The sequence below is a fragment of the Lagenorhynchus albirostris genome, chromosome 8 (assembly GCF_949774975.1).
Source record: "Lagenorhynchus albirostris chromosome 8, mLagAlb1.1, whole genome shotgun sequence".
NCBI lineage: Eukaryota > Metazoa > Chordata > Mammalia > Artiodactyla > Delphinidae > Lagenorhynchus > Lagenorhynchus albirostris.
In genome coordinates this window covers 40,398,835-40,422,782 of record NC_083102.1, presented here as the reverse complement: position 1 = coordinate 40,422,782, position 23,948 = coordinate 40,398,835, and the positions used below count along the sequence as shown (strand labels likewise).

General features: G+C 41.5%; 1 protein-coding gene across 8 annotated transcripts in view; it reads right to left on the bottom strand.

The window, feature by feature from the left end:
- ELMO1 (engulfment and cell motility 1) overlaps positions 1-23,948 on the bottom strand; it is a 548,623-nt gene that overhangs the window by 170,693 nt on the left and 353,982 nt on the right. For all 8 annotated transcript variants that reach the window (XM_060156835.1, XM_060156841.1, XM_060156838.1 and 5 more), the window contains one exon: positions 4,023-4,159. In XM_060156835.1, the coding sequence (XP_060012818.1) occupies positions 4,023-4,159 (137 nt within the window). The remainder of the gene's footprint in view (positions 1-4,022; positions 4,160-23,948) is intronic.

The window sequence follows — 23,948 nt, the reverse complement described above, 5'->3', positions numbered from 1 at the left end:
TGTGTCTGCTGGAATCTGATATTGTTTGTTGGAAAAAAATCACAATTTTAGAGTGAGGGATGCTGCTTCTCCAGTAATGAGCTAAAGAAGGCAGATAGCTAAGCCGTTCTTACAGAACCCTGGGTCTCAGGTCAACAATTAAATCCACCATCTATGCTTCCATTCAAAGTGGTAAAAGCCTGGAAAGATGTCCAAGAAAGTTCAAAGAAACTGTGTCTCATGTTGGGCTCTTTTAAGATACTTCTGAATTCCCATTTGGACAATCTTAGCAAACAAGAAAAACATTAAATCTACCAGTAACACCAAACCCACATTTGTTCCTAAATTCAATCTCTTCTGCTACCAAGTTAATAACAAGAAGAAAAGTGAACTGATTAAAATTTCAGCTTTTCTCTTTTCCAATTTATTATCTGGTAAAGCAAAAGGTGGCTGATAGGCAGCAGGAAAAAATCAGAAAAGACATTCTTCACATTGAACTAGAGGCCCTCACACAGGGTCCTTTTTTTTGTTAAGGCCGAAGAGACAAAAAAGAGAAGTAAAAGAAAAAGGACATAATTATATCTGAATTTGAGCAACCACTAGCAGAACTCTGCAACAGGTATTATGCTAGTCTACCAGCCAAAAGAACAGCAAAAAACCTCATCTGTCCATGTTTCATTAATTTAAACTGATACCCACAGCTACAAATCTAATGTACTTACAACTTAAATACACATTATGGTAAGCAGAATAATGGCTCCCCGTTGATGTCCGTATTTTAATCCCCATAATCTGTGAATATATTTCCTTTTATGGCAAAAGGGAATTTAGGTTGCAGGTGAAATTGAGGTTGCTAATCAACTGACCTTAAAATAGGAACGATTACCCTGGATTATCCAGGTGGTCCAATGTAATCACAGGGGTCCTTACAAGTGAAAGACGGAAGCAGAAGAGGGATCAGAGTGATAAGTAATGTGGAAACGACTGAACCTGCAGTTGCTGGTTTTGAAGATGGACAAAGGGGGCCATTGAGACAAGGAATGCAGGCAGTTTCCAGAACCTGGAACAGGCAATGAAATGAATTCTCCCCAAGAGCCTCCAGAAAGGAACATAGCTCTGCTGACACCTTGATTTTAGCCCTGGGAGACCGATTTTTGGCTTCTGAATTATGGAACTGTAAGATAATAAATTTGTATTGTTCATGCCACTAAGTTTGTGGCAATATGTTCCAGCAGTACTAGGAAAGTAATAATACACGAGATAAAAAGTACATCACTGATAAACTCTTCTGGTTACAAAAGGAAGGCATGCATAGTATTAGAAAGAGGAAAGCAGACATAGTTAATGTAGAAAATTGAAATGCCTTGTCATACCCATCCCTGATCCTCCTCTGATATCCATTCTTAACCAATGAATGGACATGTGGAGTGGGACCCTCTGCCTCTCAGGCCTCCAGATGCCTGCCCACGGCCATAAGCTACCACCCCTACTCGGCAGCAGATGTGTAACATCACAGCTAGTTTACAATCGTCCATGGCAAAAAGATGGCACTAGGGCCACAGTGAGAAACTGTACTGGAACCTGGCTCTGAGATCTTGCTGCAGGAAGTTTTTGCAGCCATATAAGTTAATTACAAAAAGGTTTCAGCATGACCCTTTGGGGGGCTTGCCATCACCTAGCAGGACCTCACCCTGAGCAATGAGAATATCACCTCCACCAACCCGAGCACACAGCCATCATGAATAACACGGACCTGAGAGCCACGCTCGTCTCCTCCCTGAAGCCCCTCTCAGCAACTCCAGACGGAGGCCTCTGGTTTCCTTTGCTAACAGTGTATGTATTCTTGGGGCTTCATGTCCTAAACTTGTAAGTTCTACAGAAATTAAGTGTCTAAGTACTCATTCCCTTGAGCCATTCCTTTGCAGGAATTTGGTAATGTTTTCTATATACCTTATCTGTGCATAGATCAACAGCAATAATATTTGATTTTATTATTTACAGAAATGCAGATTTCTGTAATTCTGGAGAAGCGGGATGAATGAAATGCCCTCAGCAGATGGATAGCTCAGTGCCAGAACACATGAGAGTCAGTGAAGTCTCCTTCTCTTGGAGGAGTAAGTGTCCCAGGACACAGGAGCTGAGGACTGGATGGCTTTCAGAAACAGTGCAGTACAGGAAGAGTTGAACTGATCCAGAAGCAATGTGGCCATAGCAATTTCAGAGACTACTGATTTAACTTTCCCCCTTTTTTTTTTGTGGCCTGATTGAACAAAGGTCTCTGTGCTCCTTCTTCCCTCTCTCCCAAGGATAATTACACCTGAACTGCAAAGTCCCTCATAATCAAGTGAAGTACACTCAGGAGGCTACAGTTAACAATCATAAGGGAATTAATGGGCTTCTTTCCTCCACCTCCCCTCCTGACTCACATCTGACCTTGGCTCTAGTTGCTCAGACACTTGCAGCTCTAGCATGCAATTTACAGATCAGTGTTTTCCACAGAGGGGAGTCCCTGGGGCCTATTTCAATGAGTTAAATAGATGGCCCAGACAAATATATAAAAGGACTGAAGATCACTTAGGCCCGTATACAGAGTAAAAAAACAATAAAAAAATTTTGTAAAAGTGATTATAACCACAATGAACAGCAACAGGATAAACACGAAGATGTAAAATAGGGCATCAAAATCACAAATTGTAGGGGAGGGGAGTAAAAAATGTAGATCTTTTAGAATGTGTTTGAACTTACACGACTGAACGTATCAGCCTAAAGCAAGTCAATACAGTTACAATACTCGAAAACCATGGTAACCACAAATCAAAAACATGCAACAGATTCCCAAAAACGCAAAAGAAAGGAACTGAATAGGTGGCTCAGAATGACTGGGATGGAATGGCGTTCTCTGCTACAACTGCAGCTAAGATCATTATATTGATGGAGACCATCAGGTTCTAACCTTGGGGAAGGCTTGGGGAAGAGTGTCTTCTTCCCAATTTTCTTTCTTTATAACCAATATTGGTTCAAGATGCTATGGACCAGAAATATGGTGGGAAAGAAGAACCAGATATAAGTTCAGAAAAAAGAGGACTGGGAGGCAAAGACCAACAAGGACATCGAGTGACGCTGGAATTCAGGTATTATGTTATGCCCCAAGCACAAACCCATGAAGGCCCCACGGGATGACTGTGAGACCAGACACTTAGACGCTTAGAAACAGTTATGCCCCCCGTTACCAGGTCAGCAGGCATGGGTGATGGGGCCAACCAAAGCCAGAGTCACATATAGTAGCAAACCAGAATGATTAAAGACCTAAGCATACCTGTCCCAACCATCAGTTATTACTAGCCACGTCATGATTGCTAACAAGGCTTTGATCCAAGGATAAAGACTTCGTTTATCTTGAAAAGTGTCCACGATGCTTCTGCTTCCTTTAAGTTGGTCAGCACTCTTCTCTCCACCCAACATTCACTCACAAACAGAACTGTGAAATTCACACTCTTCAAAAAAACCAAATGCTTTCTGTAAACCAAGACATGTTCCATATAAACTTACTCAGCTCCCTGAAAGAGGTCTTGCATTTTAATACTCGTTGTGACAGAGCAAAGGGCAGCCATAACCCACAAAGAAACCAAGTGACCACAGCAGCCTTCCTCATCTCATTCTCTCCCTGGCAGCCACCTGCACAGGTGGAGTGGAGGCATTTTCCCCACTAGATCTGTAATAACAAGGCATCCCGGACCAAGGCTTTTAAAGGAAAAAGTTCATCTTATCAATATGTCTCAAGAAAGGGTCTCTGCTGGTGGCCCCTGCTTAGTAAGCCAAAAGGAACAAAGTTGCTCCAAGCTTATCCCTAGAGAGGTAAGAGCATCGCTGGCACACAGCTTCCTGTCTGTATAGGTACGCCTTTCCTTCTCCATCCTTAACGTCACCTAAAATCACAGTCGTCCTCATTCTCCTTCCACACCCAGTGAAGGGACCATGCAAAGGTGGGTGGGCCTCCACCAGGCACACAGGAAGCTTCTGTCTCTGCTTCAGATTCTCCTTACCTTGTTGAAGTCTTCAGAGGTTGCCCTCATTTCCTTCCATGTCTTGTTCAGGAGCTGGATACAGATGCAGAAAAACTCCTCGAAGGATCTGTCGTGGGTGAAGAACATCGGGTGGAAATCGTTGCAGGTCTCACTAGCTGGAGGAAAGAGGAGGGAAAGAAGGGAGGAAGTGTGAGAAGGGAGATGAAAGGATACAGACACATGCTCCAAAGGGAGATGACGAGAGGCATATTTGGCTCAAGCCACAGTGGAAAAAAAGGCATTTTGAAAAGGCAACCAAAGGGTAGTCACCGTGAAACTTCACAGTTTAAGGTCAGATGGTCAGACCTACCCTTAGGCGCATATTTTGACCGAAGGAAGTGAGCTCCTAACTCACTCCGTGATATGATCCTTATGGCTTTGGTCCAGGATCCGTGGTGTTGAATATGGGCTCTGCATCTGCCTTCTTGACCTTATAAAGGTTATTCAAACTGCCCTGTCAGTCACAGCTCTTCCATCACCCTTAATTTCCTATTTCTCAACAGAATAACTGGCAGAAGATGAGTTTTCCCGAATACACAATTAATTGCAACTTTGAAAATAGCATCCTTTATTTCTCCAGGGGGCTCTTTTTCCTCTTATGGCATTAAGTAGGGGATATTTGAGATCATTAACCTCAGACACCATTAACCATTTGTTTTACATTCTCAGACACAGATGGCTGGAGGTCAAAGCAACCCAAGTGGCTTTGAAGGCTGCAACTGGTTCGGTCCTGGACCAAACCCTGAAGTCAGTCAGACTGCCTTCAATCCACCCCATTACAAAGCTTCCTTAGTAATGGTCAGACCCAGTGCTTTGAGTTCTAGGTATGGCCACCTCTCTCCTCCTTCCCAGACCAGTACACCAGCCCCTCCATTCTCAGCTCTCTGTCAAGCTGACCTTTTTATAGCCCTTTTACGTACATTCATTGGATCTTTAGAACGCATCTTACTGTTTATGTCTTAAGGGATGAGGATACTGGAGCCCAAGCAAGTGGGCTTTGTGACCCCCCAAAACAAGATTCTAAATTTTATTTCTTTAAATATAAGCTGTTACTTACAGTGAAAGAATTCTGATTTTAATTGGAATCTATTTAAAGACCAATGCGTCTTCAAGACCCCAAATGATAGAATTTTAAGCTCTGGAAGCCCAGGAGAGGAGGACGGAGTGGGGAGGGAGTAGGGTTTACAGCAGAGAACTTCTGTACTTGGGGAAGACCCTGGTGCCCACCGTGTAGTTGAACATGAATTCTACTTAGAGAGGATCCTCGGGTGAAGGCCCCTGGTGAGTGAACCCTGATCAAACCTAAGAGGACATGCTCTGCTTTGGGGGACACACTTATACACAAACCTCTTCTATCTTCACACTTTATCATAGGAAATTCTGTTTTCGTCCAGAGAAGGTAAGGGCATAGGCTGGCAACAGCTTGCAGTCATGCAGAAAAGGTTTGGGTCTGAGGGCAGAAGGTTTGAGTTCAAGTCCAGCCCATGACAATGAGAAGCTAGTCACTTCACCTTTCTAAGCCTTGATTTTCTAAACTAAAAAATGGAAATGAAACCTCCTTGCCTTCTCCATAGGCTATGGAGAGGCTCAAATAACACGATTCACAGGAAAGTGCTTTGAAAGGATAAAAGTTGGAGCAAGGCGGTGGTGATAACAATGAATGTTGTGCCGGCATATTGTTTCCAGGAACATAGGCTGTTTTTTGATTCCTCCAATTCTTAAGTCAAGCCTGTTACATCTCAGAAATTAGAGGCAAGAACATGTAAGTTATCCCACTCCAGCTCATTACCAGTAGAGATGGCAAAAGTGACATTCTGACCTGATACACAAAGCTATTTAAGGAACTTGAAAAGTAAACACAGGATTATGTGTTTGCTGCCCTGGGCAATGAGCTGTCACTTTCATAAGCACTGAAGCCAATAAAATTTAGCAGTCTACAGGAGCACTTTAAACCACTATCGCCATACAAAGCCTCATTATTAATCACGAGGGTATCTTTTGGGGGGCTAGTGTGATTATATGTGTATTTTATGCCCTAGTTAAAGTTTTATGGGACTACTGGAGCTGAGCTAGCCAAACAAAACTGCGACCAACAAGCCCGTCTCTTGTTTGGGTGAAGAGGGAGGGAAACAACATCGTTAATAATAGGGATCGGGGCGGGGGGGGGGCGGGGGGACAGAAGATTGTGTATAACTCCCCAAGGGCTCTACAGGCGTTATCTTCACAGCAACCCAGGAGGTAGGCACGATGCTTATCCTCACTGTATATATAAGACAGGTGAAACCTGGAGAAATTAAGCCTTCCCTCACGAGCCTTTTTTAGGTGGCTCCACACGAGCATTGGAAACCCACAGTTTAGTTGACACAGGAGCCGCTTCCTGCCTTAGTTGATATCAAGAGCTCAGGGCATTTCCTTGTGACTGCTACTTTGAAAATTAATTTCTCCACCCACACTCTTAGATCTCCTTGGATTCCTCCTTCAACAGAAACCAGCATCCTGACCTGCAGCCCAGTGGGGCTCACAATAAGTGCCCAGCCAGCACCTGTTGATGGACAACACCTGGCCATGTGACAGTACCAACAATGGCCATGCCACTGTCACCAGCCATGTGCCAGGCACCATTACTGTTACTTATTACATCAAGCCCCTAGGAAGATAACATCAATTTCTTTTTATAAAATTAGAAATAGGAGAGTTAGAAAATTGTCCAAGGTCACGTGGCTTTCAAGTGGCAGAGCTGGGTTTCAAACTCAGGTCGACTTGGCTCCAAAGCCCATCATTGTTGCAGTGACAGGACCAGGAATCACACCCAACATTCTACACCAGAGCCAGTGTTTTCAACCTCCACATGAGGATGGCTTTGCCATCATCCTAAGATTCTTTGAGACTCATCCCTTGGGATGAGGAACGGGCAAAGAGCAAATCAAAACAATTTGTTCCTTGACATGTTACAAAAGAAACAATGAAAAGACTGATATATTTTGGGATTTTACATCCTTAAAAGGATGTTCCTGTATTAGAGGCAAGGAAAAAGTAATAAGTATTAATACTTTTTTCCTCAAAAACATTCAAATTGCAGATATTCAGGATTGAGGATGATCGAGCAGGAAGGACTGGACCAGATTATCTGATTTGTTTCCCTCTTTTATTTTGCAGGTAAGAGTAGTGAGAAAGGCAAAATGACTTGTCCAAGAGATCATGATGGTGGAAAAGGGGCAAAGATGCTGGGAGCCAGGCTGCTGGGGTTCAAATACAGGTTCTTTTGCCTACTGCTGAGTCACCTGGGCAAGTCATTTCATCTGTCAATGTCTCAGTGTTCTCATCTGTGAACTGGGGGCAACAGTAGTATAAACTTCATCAGGTGGCTGTGGGGATTAAAAGGGAACAGTGACTACATGGAGAAGCTCAGTGCAAGTGTGAGCCAACAGGATTATGATGCTCGTCATCATATAGCAAGTGCACCCTGGCCCAGGCCATCCCAGTGATAAAGGTGAGCTTGTAACAGCTCACAGGGATGCCCTGACTCTCATGAACAGAGTCCTTAACTCAGAGGTTTAAACAAACAGATAAAAACAGAGAGGGGGAGGTTTACTACTGCTTTTTAAGGAAAATAAAAACACTTTTTGAGGAAAAAAAGTGAATTTGTAGGCAATGATTTTATACATGAAATTTAAAGAGAAGTTTTCAATGGGACAAAAATAGCAAGACTTTTCAAAAACCAATTTTTTTTTTTTTTTTTTTTTTTTTTTTGCGGTACATGGGCCTCTCACTGTTGTGGCCTCTCCCGTTGCGGAGCACAGGCTCTGGACGCGCAGGCTCAGCGGCCATGGCTCACGGGCCCAGCCGCTCCACGGCATGTGGGATCTTCCCGGACCGGGGCACGAACCCATGTCCCCTGCATCGGCAGGCGGACTCTCAACCACTGCGCCACCAGGGAAGCCCCCAAAACCAAATTTTTTTAAGCACACTATTTTTAACACAATGAGATTCTCTTTTATAAAAAAAAAATCAACTTACTGGTCTTTTAAGTCTGGAATATTAAGGTATTTTCAGGGCTGAGGGTGAAATGGGTTCTTATTAATTTACTGACACCTAATTCATTTATAAATAGGCCAACTTTGAAAGCTTCTATAATCCACACACCTTTGTTTTAAAAATAAAAAATAAGAATCCTATACACTTATGTAGCATTTTGCCTTTCAAAGTAGATTTGTCCCCATTTTTCATTGGATAATGTCAAGTGAGGCAGGTATCATCACTGGAGGCTCAAAGAACAAGGGCTACTGCAGTGCAGCAAGTAAACAATGAAAGGTGCATACAAAGAAAGGGTTCTAGTGCTGCCTTGTGACCTTAGAAGGTCACCTCAGCTCCAGGGCTCCAAGTTTCTTACCTGTAAATGGGCTGGTAAGGTTCCTGCCAAGTCTCAGATTCTAAGACATTACACACACGCACATACTAACACACACACCACGTAATGTATTTTTAAGTCCCTAATATCCATCAATAATTATAGAACTTGGAGATTACACCTGCATTTAACCTATGTCCTAAAGTATTATTTCCTTGAATGACAGGATGGCTACACATTTCAGTTAGGGTGTTAGGGCATCAAAGTGGCATTTGATAGGCTTAGAAAATGTTTGATGAGATAGTATTTACTCTTCTTTTCATAAGAAACTTGTTATTTGTTTTCAGCCCCTTTCAATCTATTAATATCACCTAATGCAGACCATTACATAAGAAAATTAGATGACTAAAGATAGAATGACAAGATGACACAGGCAAATGCACGTAACTTCTGCACTTTCACAGGAATTTTCTTAGACAAACATAATTTTTGACATGCTGAAAAGCTCTGTCCCATGTTTTCCATGACCCTTGTTATACTGAGACTGTGAACCCATTTGCAAGTGAATACAGGGACACATGTTTTGGAGGCACTAGGCAAACTTTGAGTATTTTTACCATGAAATAATGAGCTATTTCAACTGCAACAGTGTTTGGAAATGGTGCACTTTGAAAGAGAGATAAGCACTGGCCTAACACAAAGGGCATTGCGTCTTAAAATTCTGAGCTGCAGGAAGAAGGGGATAAATCATAAACACAGAAGCATTTCATACATGAAAACTGCCAGAGCGGTTGTAAAATCTTACTAGGTATCCAAAGCGTGGAAACTCAAACTAGAACTCTTTGTGGCTCTAGGGTCGGTCTGGGTAATACACCCATGAATTCTCAGATGCAATGTCTCTTTATACCTTTGCAGAAGATCTTACCCTTGTGACCTTTGAGTTTCTATTTTTAGAACGGCTATTCTTTAATAGCTTGGTTTTGGAGTTTTGGTGCTGTGTAGGAAGATGCTAAAAGTTCAAAACCTTTTGTAGGTGGGAGAGGTGAAAAGGCGAAGAGAGTGAGGACAAAGAATGTGAAGTTCCCCCACTGCTGAGCTCTGCTAGTGTAGAAGCTTCCACCCCTGCCATTTCAGGACAGGGGATCAGAGGCTTGAAAGCTGCTCAGCTCTACGCAGCCCCTGAAACCTGGTTTAATAGAACTCTGGATATTCTGTTCTATCCTCTCTCATGCCTAAAAATAGTATGAAATCGACACTAAAAAGACACACCGTCTAATCCAATGCTTCATTGTTCACTTTCCTTCTGGGCCTTTTTTTATGGACATGGAGAGAGAAGAAAATACCTACTAGTGTTAGGACTGAAAATCAGACACTAGCATCAAAAGATAGCCGACTCACAAAGATTGACCTGAGGCCACATCCCAGGCACACAGTTATGTGTTAATAAAAGAGCAGGTTCTAGAGCAAGGTCGGCCTGGGTGCAAATCTTGGTGTCACTACTCAATAGCAATGTGACCTTTATCAACTTACCCTTCCTCTGGGCCTCAAATTTTTTATTATAAAAAAAGGAAATGCATCTTATCAGATTACTGCTAAGATTAAATCTAAAGTGATACATGATTCACATATTAACAGATAAAACAAGCAACAGTAAGTGCTAGTTGTTACCAGTTTTAATAGCAAAATTATTATTGTACTTAGGTAAAATAACAAATTTGGAGGAATTATATATGCGGATAGAAAGACATTATAAAATTATAGTAATTAAAATAGCTTGATATTGGTCCATGAATGGAAAAACAGAATAGAATAGGATAGGGGGTTCAGATATAGTCTTTTTTTTTTTTCAACATCTTTATTGGAGTATAATTGCTTTGCAATGGTGTGTTAGTTTCTACTTTATAACATAGTGAATCAGCTATATATATACCTATATCCCCATATCTCCTCCCTCTTGTGTCTCCCTCCCACCCTCCCTATCCCACCTCTCTAGGTGGACACAAAGCACCGAGCTGATCTCCCTGTGCTATGCGGCTGCTTCCCACTAGCTATCTATTTCACATTTGGTAGTGCATATAAGTCCATGCCACTCTCTCACTTCATCCCAGCTTACCCTTCACCCTCCCCATGTCCTCAAGTCCATTCTCTACATCTGTGTCTTTATTCCTGTCCTGCCCCTAGGTTCATCAGAACCATTTTTTTTTTTTTTAGATTCCATATATATGTGTTAGCATATGGTATTTGTTTTACTCGTTCTGACTTACTTCACTCTGTATGACAGACTCTAGGTCCATACACCTCACTACAAATAACTCAATTTCATTTCTTTTTATGGCTGAGTAATATTCCATTGTATATATGTGCCACATCTTCTTTATCCATTCATCTGTTGATGGACACTTAGGTTGCTTCCATGTCCTGGCTATTGTAAATAGACCTGCAATGAACATTGTGGTACATGACTCTTTTTGAATTATGGTTTTCTCAGGGTATATGCCCAGTAGTGGGATTGCTGGGTCGTATGGTAGTTCTATTTGTAGTTTTTTAAGGAACCTCCATACTGTTCTCCATAGTGGCTGTATCAATTTACATTCCTACCAACAGTGCAAGAGGGTTCCCTTTTCTCCACACCCTCTCCAGCACTTATTGTTTGTAGATTTTTTGATGATGGCCATTCTGACTAGTGTGAGGTGATACCTCATTGTAGTTTTGATTTGCTTTTCTCTAATGATTAGTGATGTTGAGCATCCTTTCATGTGTTTGTTGGCAGTCTGTATATCTTCTCTGGAGAAATGTCTATTTAGGTCTTCTGCCCATTTTTGGATTGGGTTGTTTGTTTTTTTGATATTGAGCTGTATGAGCTGCTTGTAAATTTTGGAGATTAATCCTCTGTCAGTTGCTTCATTTGCAAACATTTTTTCCCATTCTGAGGGTTGTCTTTTCGCCTTGTTTATGGTTTCCTTTGCTGTGCAAAAGCTTTTAAGTTTCTCAGATATAGTCTTGTATATACAATCACTAGATTTATGAAAAAGGTGACACCACAGTGAAAAGAATTTTCAATAACTTGTGCTGAGCCAATTATATATGCATCTAAAAAATGAATTATGACTCCCTACCTCACACCATCTACAAAACTCAACTCTAAGTAGATTATAGGTCTCAATGTGAAAGAAAAAACAATGAAGCTTCTATAAAATAAAGCAGAATACATTCATAACCTAGAGGTGAGCAAAGATTTCTTAAACAGGACCAAAAAGATTATTAACCCTAAGGAAAATGTTCATTGGCGTATATTAAGATCAAGAACCTCTGTTCATCAAAAGATACAAAAAAGATGGCAACTTCAGGGTAGGAGAAAAACGTGCAACATTACCTGGCAAAAAAAACTGGTATCCATAATATATAAATAACCCTATAAATCAATAATAAAAAGTGAGACAATCTAGTAGAAAAATAGGCAAAGTGTAAATAGGTACTTCACAAAATAAGATATCTAAGTGTCCAATAAACATGAAAAGATGCTTGGCTTTTTTAATCACCAGGGAAATGCAAATTTAAACTACAATGAGATATTTTCAAACATCACCAGAATGGCTACAATGAAGAGATTAAAAAAAAAAAAAAAACTAAGTGTGGATAAGAATGTGGAAAAAATGGAATTCTCATAAACTGTTGTTAGGAGTTTAAATTGGTTCAACTACTTTGAAAAGCAGTTTGACAGTATTTAGTCAAGCTAAAATATTCATAGCCAATGACACAGCAATTCTACCCAAAGATATAAACCCAAAAGAAATGCATAAACAGGTGCTACATAAGAAAGGTACCTGAATGTTAATAATCGCCACTACTTGTTACAGCCAAAATCTTGAAGTAACCAAAATGTCCATCCAATACATTGGATAAATTATAGCTTACTCATATAGCAACATAATCACTACAAAGAAATAATTTTTAAAAACTATGCTGCACACAGTAACATGAATGAATAGAAAACACAATGTTGAACAAACAGAGCCCTCTACAAAGGACAACATACTACGTGGTCCTATTTATGTAAAGCTCAAAATGGAAAATTTATTGATGGTGGTGGAAACAGGGTATTGTTCTCTTGGAGACAAGAAGAAATTGGGGAGAGGGCAGCCCACAATTGTCTCTGGTGGTTGCATAATACTCTCTATCTTGAGCTAAGGAGTAGCAAAATGGATAGCTGGTGACTGGAAAATTCACTGAGCTGTGTTGTGCTTTCAGGATTTGAACACTTGTATTTATTTAAGTTACACTGGCATAAAAAAGTTAAGTTACAAAGGTAGAATATGAGCTTTCTAAGCAAATAAAAAGGAACAACAACATTTCAGACAGTGTAAAACTACAAACTACTGCAGATGATTTTGATGGGCTTTCAGAAGTAGTGCTATATTTGCCCTGCCTATCATCTCTGGAGCCAGGGATTGGCATTTCATGCAGCCAGGTTTACTGGCTGGATCGAAAACATATAGCCTGTCTATGCAGGCATCCTAGTCCAATCACCTAAGTGGTATCAGCCTCTAATGTTGTTCAGGGGTACCTCTCCACACCTGGACTTTAGTTCAATTTCATCTGTTAGATGGATAAAAGAGTATATGTGTGCATTTACTTTTGTGAATGGGGATCCTGATCTCACTGAAGAGTATTGCAGATGCTGATGGAAAAGCTATAATACATTTGACTAGTTGTATATAAACTCTGAGTCACAAGTCTGTTTGAAATTAGTTTCCTCCCTGCCTCATTTACTTCCTTCCTTCATTTATAGATCCTTCCTTCCTTCCTTCCATCCACGCATGTACATGTCCACCTAACTGTCCATCCATCAGTCCATCGATGCATTGATCCACTCATCCATCCATCCACCCACCCATTCCTTCATCTACCCATTCATCCATCCATACATCGAACTAGCAAGGTAGTTAAGAGCATGGCCCTGGAGCCATTCTGCCTGAGTTTGGATCCTAGCTCTGCCACTCATTATCTATATGACCTTGAGTTCAAGGACAAAGAGAGATGAGTAAAAGATGAGGTGGAAGAAGTAGGCAGGCGTCAGATCATCTAATTCTTTGTAGAACATATTAGGGAGTGTGGGCTTTATTCTACCTACAATGGGAAGCCATTAACAGGGTTTAAATAGGAGTGGAATAAAGTAACAACTTCCTATCGCCTTTCTTCCCCTACCCTTTCTCTCTTTTTAATAGAATTAAAATTCAGGTAATTTGAGGATTCCTGTTATTCTGGACTCCACTTACTTGATACTTCAGTGTATTAAGGACGAGTGATGAATCACATAAAAACTTGAGTACTAAGTGGTTAGGAGTCAGGACTGCGGCTAGAATTCTTCCTCTATACCTTCTCAACTAAGTCCTTTAATGTCACCAAGTCTCTGTTATTATGATGATAATAACAGTAATTTATATCTGTAGAAGTGAGTAAAGATATAGTGAGAGGATTCCCATAAAACACTTAGCATAGTGCCTGGCATATAATAAGCACTCAATAAATGGTAGCTATAAAATATTGTGCAGAATACAAATATGATGTGTAATTTTCCCCCAAATCTTGAATTTAGTACAAGGTTTAGCTTGTGTGAAATCTTATTCACTTTAACCTCTTTCATGAAGGTATCAGTTCACCTGGAAGATTACAGAGCAGCATCTCATCATCTTACGTTTAACCAAATGACAAAATGTGCAGAAATTCCAGGAAATTAAGATTTATGATAAGAGTGAGCTAGTAGGGCTTCCCTGGTGGCGCAGTGGTTGAGAGTCCGCCTGCCGATGCAGGGGACACGAGTTCGTGCCCCGGTCCGGGAGGATCCCACATGCCGCGGAGCGGCTGGGCCCGTGAGCCATGGCCGCTGAGCCTGCGCGTCCGGAGCCTGTGCTCCGCAACGGGAGAGGCCACAACGGTGAGAGGCCCGCGTATCGCAAAAAAAAAAAAAAAAGAGTGAGCTGAGTGACTCCTAGAAGTTAGCTTATAATTGAAAAATGGTCTTACTGACATGCTCTGTATTTGTGCTTTTTCTTGGTCCTCTGGCCGAAACAAGTAAGAGTTGCAGGAAAACAGAACCTGGATCCTTGACACCTTACCTCTTGGCAAAATAATGGTTTCTGCATCCACTTACAGGTCTATGAAAGGTCTCTTTCTTAGCCCAAAGAGAAGAAAAGAATAGGAAAAAAAATGAATTCTTTGGAAAGAAGTATCCAGTTTGTGGTATATATTAGTAATGTAAAGCCAAATGTGAAATATTTTTAGCTACCTTTTGGGGGTGGTGTGGCTGCAGCATTGGGAGGTACAGTGGAAGATAAAGAAAGAGGAAAATTCTAGTTGGGTGGTAAATAGTCCAAGGCAGGGCAAAGGACAGCACATCCAAGAAGCAATTTCTGCATGCCCTTATTGAAATTTCCTTTATAAGGAAAATTATTCTAAGAAGCGACACATTGAGAGACTGTCATACAGCAAATTTAGCATGGATATAAATAATTGCCCATGTGAGATGGGCACTGGAGGGTTATGCTGGGATAGAGGCTGATTAATGAGCAGCTGGGATGTGCCTCACTGAAGACCCAGCAAGTACTGCGTGCCATCACATGACCCTGGATGACATCTTGACCTGAGGCTCAGAGCCTTAACCAGAGCTGGGGAGCTGGCAAAAGGGGCTAAAAATAAGTAACCCTAAGTCCGATAAATACGAAATTAAGGAAAGAGGACAGGCCAAGACGTTCTTTCTTGTCTTTCGTACTCAGTATATGACCCCCCTTAAAAACTCAGTGATTACCTGTCGGTGTTAGGATAAAATGCAAATACTTTAGCAAAACATTCAACACGTCCCAGTCTGCCCCTACTCCATTCTCCTAACTTTCCTCTGACCTATGACTGAATGCTAAAGGCAGCCATAGTTTCTACCTCTTCATCAAATAAAACACCCCTGCTTGTATCTGCACATGTTAAGCTCTTGGGTTTCCCTCTTCGCGGAGTCCATTGAGTCATCCTCCAAAGCCCATCCCTTTGTTAAACGCACTTCCCTCTAGCCCTGCCCAACTTCCACTTCCCTTGTGTTTCCATAGACCTTTTATTTCCTCTACCTGCTCGGAATCCCCACACTTGATTATGAACCTACAAAAAATAAGAATCCTGATTTAGTAATTTCTGCATTCTTCATGGTTCTCACATGGCCCGCCTTCCACGGACACATGCCCACATTCCCTTCCTTGGTTTCCTTCCCCCTCGTGCCTCCCTTAACATGCTTTTCTTCTACATGGTTTCTATTATGCCCCACTTCATGCACTTTTAATAAAACGGGATGAGGGATGTCCGCCAGCTTTTGCACAGCACATGTCTCAGCACTCTTGCTGTGACAGGGGCACTTTGGAAGGCTCCACACATGCTTCACCCACTGCTTTAAAATAAATATTGCAACCTGAAAAATAACCCAGTCCTCTGCCTTCTCTCTCCCAGTTTTCTGAAATCCAAATATAGGTGTTCTCTTAATAAAAAAATGAGGAACTTTATAAAGGAAGCAGATTAATTACACAAATGCACAGAAAAGAAAACCCAGATCTGATATGTACCCAAAATACAGTAGGTAATCCTCCTCTGTAGATCAACTGCCAACCAACAACTAGTCCTGCCGGGGAGGGGGGGGTGTCACTTACCCACCCCCCACACGCCTCGTTTACCACACATGGCCTTCAGCAGGAGCACTAGGACTTAGTGCCCATCTCAGGTCCGTGTCACACTCTGTCACACGGCACATACGGCCTCAAGGATTGCAGAACAGTGTTAACAATGTGTACCCCCCCGGATGGTGGAATTAAGGGAGATACAGGGGGATATCGAAGGAATAATCTATTGACAATCATGCTTTTGCCAACATGGGCTTTGAGAGGATGAAGATTTACATTAGTGAACAAAATAGAGTTAAATCCCTAATATTTTTGTCTATATATAGCTCCATTCAATCCTCTTACAGAGGAGTGCATGATAAGGAGCATGGCTCTCTCTTACCCAGGATCACGTGGGCAGGTTTGTGCAGAGGGCCCTCTCAGCGCACAAACAGAACACCAGGCCCCAAGAAGCATATCCTCAAGCATCGTGTAAATAATTTAGGAAAAGGTCAAGCTTCACACAGGTACTGGACTGAGATTTACCAAACAGACAGGAAACTAAAGGATAAGGCATTACATATCAGACGAGTAACAGCTGGCTGGAAAACTTGAAAAGGACATAACCTGAACTATAAGACACTTGGGGAATTTATTTCAGCAAATTAGAAGGTGAGCAGCCTAGAAAGGTAAGCTATTTACTTCAGAATATTGCAGTGACCATGTACAAGAACTGTTCTAAGCTCCTTACAAGTACCTTCTCATTTAATCTGCATAACAATTCCACAAGGTAGGTAGAGTTATTATCATCCCCACTGTACAGATGAGAAAACTGAGGCACAGAGGAGTGATGTAGCTTGGTTCACAGAGCTAAGAAGAGGCAGAGCCAGGGTTTAACAACAGTTTGGGTCCAGAGTCCCTGTTATCAAGCCACTCAACAGACATCAATTTCCCTCTATGGAAGATTTTTAAAGCAGAAAGTTAATACTTTCTAGAACGCCTGTTTACTGTGATTTAAAAATAAATTTAATTCCATTTCTTTCTTCTCTGATCCATTATTTTAATGAAGACTTGATCTTGGTAACTAAGGTAATTTTTGGATATGCAGTTCTTAGAGTTGGTAAGAACACTGCATTTTCCAATTTATCTATGGTAGACATGTATTCACATGAAAATGTTACTGTTTTCATGCCAGAGGAAAAAAATCAACAATTCATAGACTCTTAGGGACATGTTATTTGTTCACTGGCTTAATAGATCCTTGTCTTAAGAAAGAAGATACAAAATTTGTCTCTTTTAATGCAAGACTAATATCCTGGAAGATTAAGAAAATCAAGCTAATCAGGCCAATCTATTTTTTGTCAAGCAATTATATAACGCTTAATATATACCAGCCAATGTTCTCCGTGCTTTACAATTATTAAATCATTTAATTCTCATATGAGACAGGTTCGATTCTCATCTCTATTTCACAGGCGAGGAAAGTCAAGGCACAGAGAGGCTAAGTGATTTGTCTGCAGTCGCACAGCCAGAGAGAGGCAGAGGCAGAATGTAAGCGTAGGAGGCATTCAGCCTGCAGAGGCTATTCTCTGAAGAAAATATGTGTGTAATCAGTGTACTTGGAGGTCTCCTTGCCCCAGTGGCTTTTTAACTGCACAGTTGCTGCTGCTGCTGTCCGAACCATTACGCAGCTAGAACTTTCCCAGTGTTCACATAATAAAGCCATTGAGCCCCTCTGACCCTGACGGATCACACACATACCCATGACTATCCCAGATGTCTCAGATTTAGAATAAGTAGCCAAATTATACTACTTCTGTTCATTAAAAATAGCCCTTATGCACTCTGATTTCTTTAAAATATTATGTTAGGACTGGATTTCTATTTCACAGAAATAGCCTCAAAAACAAACAAACAAACAACCAGGTATTTGGTGGTGTTTTGGGAAATATATTTGAGTAAAATGCGGCACATTGACCAGGGTGTGTTCCCAGAGTACATCTTACTGTCTTGATCAAACACACAGACATCCTAGAAGTGAATCTGGTTTTGCAGTTGATAAAATTATTTTCACTATTAAAGAGCACTAATAAAATTAGGTTTAAGCTCTTGTTACTGCTTTAATGAGACTAGTTTTTCATCTTATAGATTGCAGGCTAATTAGTATTCCAAGGAATGAAACTTTGGTTTCTTGTTCCTGGGCCTCTGGGATGGCCACACATATAGATTCTGCCTCAGAAATGTGTGTCTGTGAAGAAGTCAGACAAATTGATGGGTAAAGATATATTTTAACCCTTCGTTATCCACACTCTTCTTATACTGAATGTCTACTACTTTCCGCCCCGGTCTTGCTGACATATAATGATAATTAACTCCTGAAGTTTCTATAATATCCTTGTATTTTCAGGTGGTTGTTATCCAATCACAGACTGCCTCCAGTTGAATTTGTCCTAAACCAAATTCAGCAAAGTTATTTTGGCCTTCAGCTTCTTGGCCTTCATCGTTCTCTTTCTTTTTTTTTTTTTTTTTTTGTGGTACGTGGGCCTCTCACTGTTGCAGCCTCTCCCATTGTGGAGCACAGGCTCCGGATGCGCAGGCTCAGCGGCCATGGCACACAGGCCCAGCCACTCTGCGGCATGTGGGATCTTCCCGGACCGGGGCACGAACCCATGTCCCCTGCATCGGCAGGTGGACCCTCAACCACTGCGCCACCAGGGAAGCCCTCTCTTTCTTTTTAAACCCTCACCAAGAAGAGGTCATTTTAGATAAGAACACATCTTAATGAAGAAACGAACTAAGGATGAGACTAAAAATAAGATGTCCATAACTTCAGGAGAAAGATTCTGATGAAAATTCTCAACCCTTCCTTCCATATGAAATAAAAGTTAATGCTCTCAGACACTTTCATTCCCCTTCTTTGCAGACAGTTATTTTATTTTACTTTTTGGTCTTTTGATCTTGTTCTTGATATTTTGAAACAGTTTTCTCCCTCTCCCATGACAAATGCATTCAGGAACTTTCATTTTATAAAAATTCCCCAATTCTCTAAAAACAGAGAGTGTTTCTGATATCACTACCATTCACTTTCACATACACGTGATCAGGACATCTCATACGGTCACTGGAATGTACATAAGATACCCAACATGGCACTATGTTTCCTGGTAAAAAAAGACATTATATCTAGCATGTATATATGCATACGGATTCCTTGTGAATGCTTTCAAGATTATTTGACAGCCATTAAGGCCTCAGAGGGGGAAAAAATAATGACAACAGCCCACTAGCACTGGATAATTGTTTTTCTTCTCAATCTCACTGCTCTTTCTTGTCTCCTTCATAGACTTGTTTCTTTTTGTTTTTGTTTGTTGGGGCGGGGAGGGGGGGCTTTTTTCTGCCCAAGACTCTGTTCCCATCTTTCTTTTCTTCTCTCTCTTCGCTCTTACCCTAAAAGAACGCATGTAGTCCTAAGGTGTCCATGCTCACAGTTGCCAAAACTCTCTTTTTGAGCCCAGAACTTTTCCCTGAGCTTCAGACAACCAGCTCCTTACTGGACATGTCCGCCTGGATGTCCCTTAGTCACCTCACACTCAAAATAACCCAAACTGAATTCACTCTCTCTGTCTGGGCTGGGTTCCCCGTCTCAGCTGTCTCCTTCGCTCAGTCGTCCAGGGTAGCCTGGACTCCTCTCTCAGTCACCTTAATATCCTGAATATATTCCCGCCTTTCCCTTCCCACTGTCACTGGGCTGGGTTCAAGTGTTCATCACTGCTGTGCCAGATGGTGATAAAAGGCCTGAAAATGGTCCCCCACCCTTAAGACAGACCCATTTTCCTCACTGCCACGCATGAGGAGTTCATGAATATCTAACTATAGCCATGGCAAGATACAGATAGAGCAGTAACAAGCATTTAAACCTAGTTTTATTAGTGCTTTATCATGGTGAAAATAATTGAGCCACTCTGCTTAAGATCCCTCAAAGTCCCTACTCCTCCCAAAGTCTTTACCATGTGTACCCTGCCTAGCCCTGAAGACACCAATTCCACATTTTTAAAAATAAAATTTCCAGAATGTATTTATCAAGTGAGAGGGAGAAAACAGTTTCAAATTTTGAGAACAAAATAGAATGACCAAAACAAATCAAATCAAATAAACTGTTTGCAAGACTTCTAGACTTGAACATACACTTTTCCTCTACTTGAAACACCCAGCCTCATCTCATTCCCCTACTTGGTGGTAACTCCAAAGGTCTTTCAAGACCCAGCGCAGTTGTTACCACCTCTATGGGATGTCTTGCCCCCATTATCTTTAGGCCGACACGTCTAAGTGTCTCCATCTCACCCTCTGTCAATTCCCCAATCCTATGTCTGCTTTTGTGTCTCTCCATAGAAATTCAAAGACCCTGGAGACCCAGGACTACTTCTCTGTCTTTGTACTTAGAGTTTCCAAACATGTTTGTTGAATGCATGGTTAGATGTGAAGTGGTACCTGTCCCATGGGGCAACATTACTGAAGTTGCAATATTCAAAAAGTCTTCGTCTCCTTATACTGAAATATTGCCCTGAAATCTTGTATTCTCACCAGTGCCAGTTAATCACTAAACATTTCTCCCCACTGACAAAACAAAACATGATCACAGGAGAAGGCTCCACAAAGACCACGCCCACATATTTCAATGCCTGGGCTAAAATAAGCATGTAAGTGTGTAGGACTCATCATCATACTGTCCCAGGAAACATGCCCTCCCGTATTTAAAAATACTCTTGTTTGGCTTGATTCAGGCTGCTCCTCATTCCAGGCCTACATGAGTCACTGGAGAAACATCCTATTAGAGTGGCCCCCACGGACTGGCTTCCTTTGCATATTTGCAATGAGTCAGGAGGTATGAGTCACAGTTCACTCTTACGACAAAAAGAACCTGCTCTCCCTTCCTATCCATTACCAATATTTCTTGGGCTTCATTGGCACGTTTTAGAAACATCTAAGGGAGCCAGGGGCAGCTTGAGAATGAGTATTATTTATTTTTTTACAAGCTACGCTACTTAACGCACCTTTCATCAGAGCAGCAGGATACTTTGGAGGTCTGACACATCCAAAGCTCACCTGGGAGGCCGGTATCTGGCCGTGTTGCCCTGCCCTGTCATCAATGGGGAGGAGGAAGGCACGAAGGAGGTAGAGGCACTGCACGAGGTCCCTCTGCACGGCTGACACTTCAAACTGGTCTCCCAGAGCCACTGTTGATAAATGGCTGGCTGGCTACTCTTTCTTGGTTATGATATGCAAATGCCTGGCTAAGGAGAGAGACATTCTCCAGAATAATCAATGGCCAAGTAGTGAACAAACATGAAGCAAAGTGGAAGGACAGCCAAAGGACTGCAATCTTCTAGATGTCATCCAGGGCACTCAGACCCTGCCAACGGAAGAAGTTTTAAGCTCCGTGATAGTTATAAACAATAGAGGTTAATTCCTTTCATTCCATTCCAGGAAACATTTTAAGTGGCTAGCCACAGAGGGCAATCAAGCATGGAATCAGCTGCAGAATAAGGTGCAGTGAGTTACATACCACAAAGGAAGAATATGTAAAGGGCAGGAGAGTCCCGGGAAGTGCAGGTTTATTTTCTTAGAGGAACTGGCATTTGAATTGGACCAAAGGATGGGTAGAATCTAATTCATAGTTCTGACTGTGTTTTTCATTCAGAACAATTTCCCAGCCAGGCGCATTTCAAATTCACTTACATTCAGACTCCAAATTCCATAATCAACGTCTCTTGGAAGCCATTTAAATGCATGAATGTAAGTCTGCCTGCAAGGGAGATGCTTCTATGCAGTTCTATCACGAATAGTTTTACCGTGGCCCAAGAATTAAAGAGAGCAGAGATTCACTAAGTCCAGATTGCTCTGCTTTCCAGGGGATCATGGTGCAGTGAATTCTGCCTCTGCTTTAATAGAAGGTGATAAAAATACTTGCCACCCACTTACCTCAGAGGAACACTGCCAGGATGGATAATGTTCAAAGCACTTTGAATTTTTAGGCAAAAAGTGCTCTGTGAAAACAAAGCTGTGTTATCATGAATGTTGGGTAAAAAGGAAGCAAAAACAATGTCTAGATCATGTGTTTAGGGGGGAAAAACCGGACACTAGATTATAACTTGCAAGAAAGTCAGCATTACACAGTCAAGGCCTGAAAGTCCTTTCCCAGGAGGTAGGACCATAACTATTCAGGGTACACTGAATATATGAAGAAATGAGGCAAATTTGGTATCTTTGATAATAGAGGTTTCTAAGAATAAAGAATCAGGAAAAGGAATTGTAAGGCAGTTTGTCCCACAATGAGGTATTGGGGACATAAATTTTGGAGGCCAAGAGAATCAGAATTGATTCTTAAAAAGTCAAGAAAAGAACACACAGAGGACACCGAGAGAAAAACCCTTCAATGCCCAAGGCCAAAAGGGGTGAGTGGTATTCAGTGACGCAGAATAAAGACAACAGAGGATAAAGGAAAGGTGTAAACAGTTAGTGAGTAACGCTCTGAATTAGATTACAGCGCTATGTAGAAGGAAGAAATTAGACTCTTAGAAGCCTTAGGTAATAGTCCACTCTCTGGTACCAAATAGACATATGTTTTCTGGGGGAATTACTTAATTTCTCACAACTTCACACAGCTGAGAGAGTCAAAGGAGAAAATATATAAAAAGTATCCTCAAAGATGTTCTGGTATCATACAAATGTCAGGGATGGTGATAACTGAGCTGAGTTGGTGGGAATGAGGAAAAATCAGGAGAAAGTCCACAAAGGAGAGTCATACTTTCTGGTGGTGGAATTTTTTCTTCTTTTTAAAATACATGCATGATACTGAAGTTGGAGGGAAGCTTCTGGAAAAGATCTAGTAACCCAGAAGTGATATAACCAGGGTTTGGACTTCCATAATAGGGAACTATTCATGACAGGTTTTCAACAAATTGAATATAGAAGATAAAAGAAACAAAGATCACGTTGAGAGCCTGAGGTGGCAGAAATCACAGGAGAATAAAGTGGCCAATGAAAATGGAAAGGTGGGGAAAGAAGGTGGTAAAACGGTGAGGAGTAAGTACTTTGCTGGTGAGAAATACCAGTGGGGTTATTACGGAATAAAAGGTAAGCGTCTAATAAAATTATAAAATGAATTTATTTGTGGAATTTATTTGTGGAATTCTCTGCATCCACTAGTCTCACAGCAAAGAAAATGGAAACTCTCCTATGGAGAAAGAGTAGCATATGCCCTTTAATGTTTTAACAAAAGAAAATCTGCAACAAAGAAGTGTCTCCTGGGATTAGGTTTGACACCAGCAGTTCCTGTGCCTGATGTGGGAGAGTCACACATGTTTTTCTGTTATTTTCAGTAATTTCAAAAGCTTTTTGTTTTTACTCCAGGGTGATATACATGTTTGCATTTCCTTCTCCAATTTAGCTAAAATCATCCTCAGAGCGCAAAACTAAAGTCAAGTAGAAATAATTTGAGATCATTTTACTCATCAGAGGCCCCTGTGGCACAGGTTGAACAGGTGACATTGTTAAAAGTAGCTGTGATACTGTACAAAGAGTTCTTGCATAAGTCTTCCGATCCACGACCAACAGAAGTGAATCCACGTGGAAAGGAGTTAGCATCATTATGACAAAAACATTAATTGCGGGCTTCCCTGGTGGCACAGTGGTTGAGAGTCTGCCTGCCGATGCAGGGGACACGGGTTCATGCCCCGGTCCGGGAAGATCCCACATGCCGTGGAGCGGCTAGGCCCGTGAGCCATGGCCGCTGAGCCTGCGCGTCCGGAGCTTGTGCTCCGCAATGGGAGAGGCCACAACAGTTAGAGGCCCGCGTACCGCAAAAAAAAACAAAACAAAAAACAAACAAACAAAAAAACAGAAACACTAACTGCTACAGAAATAACA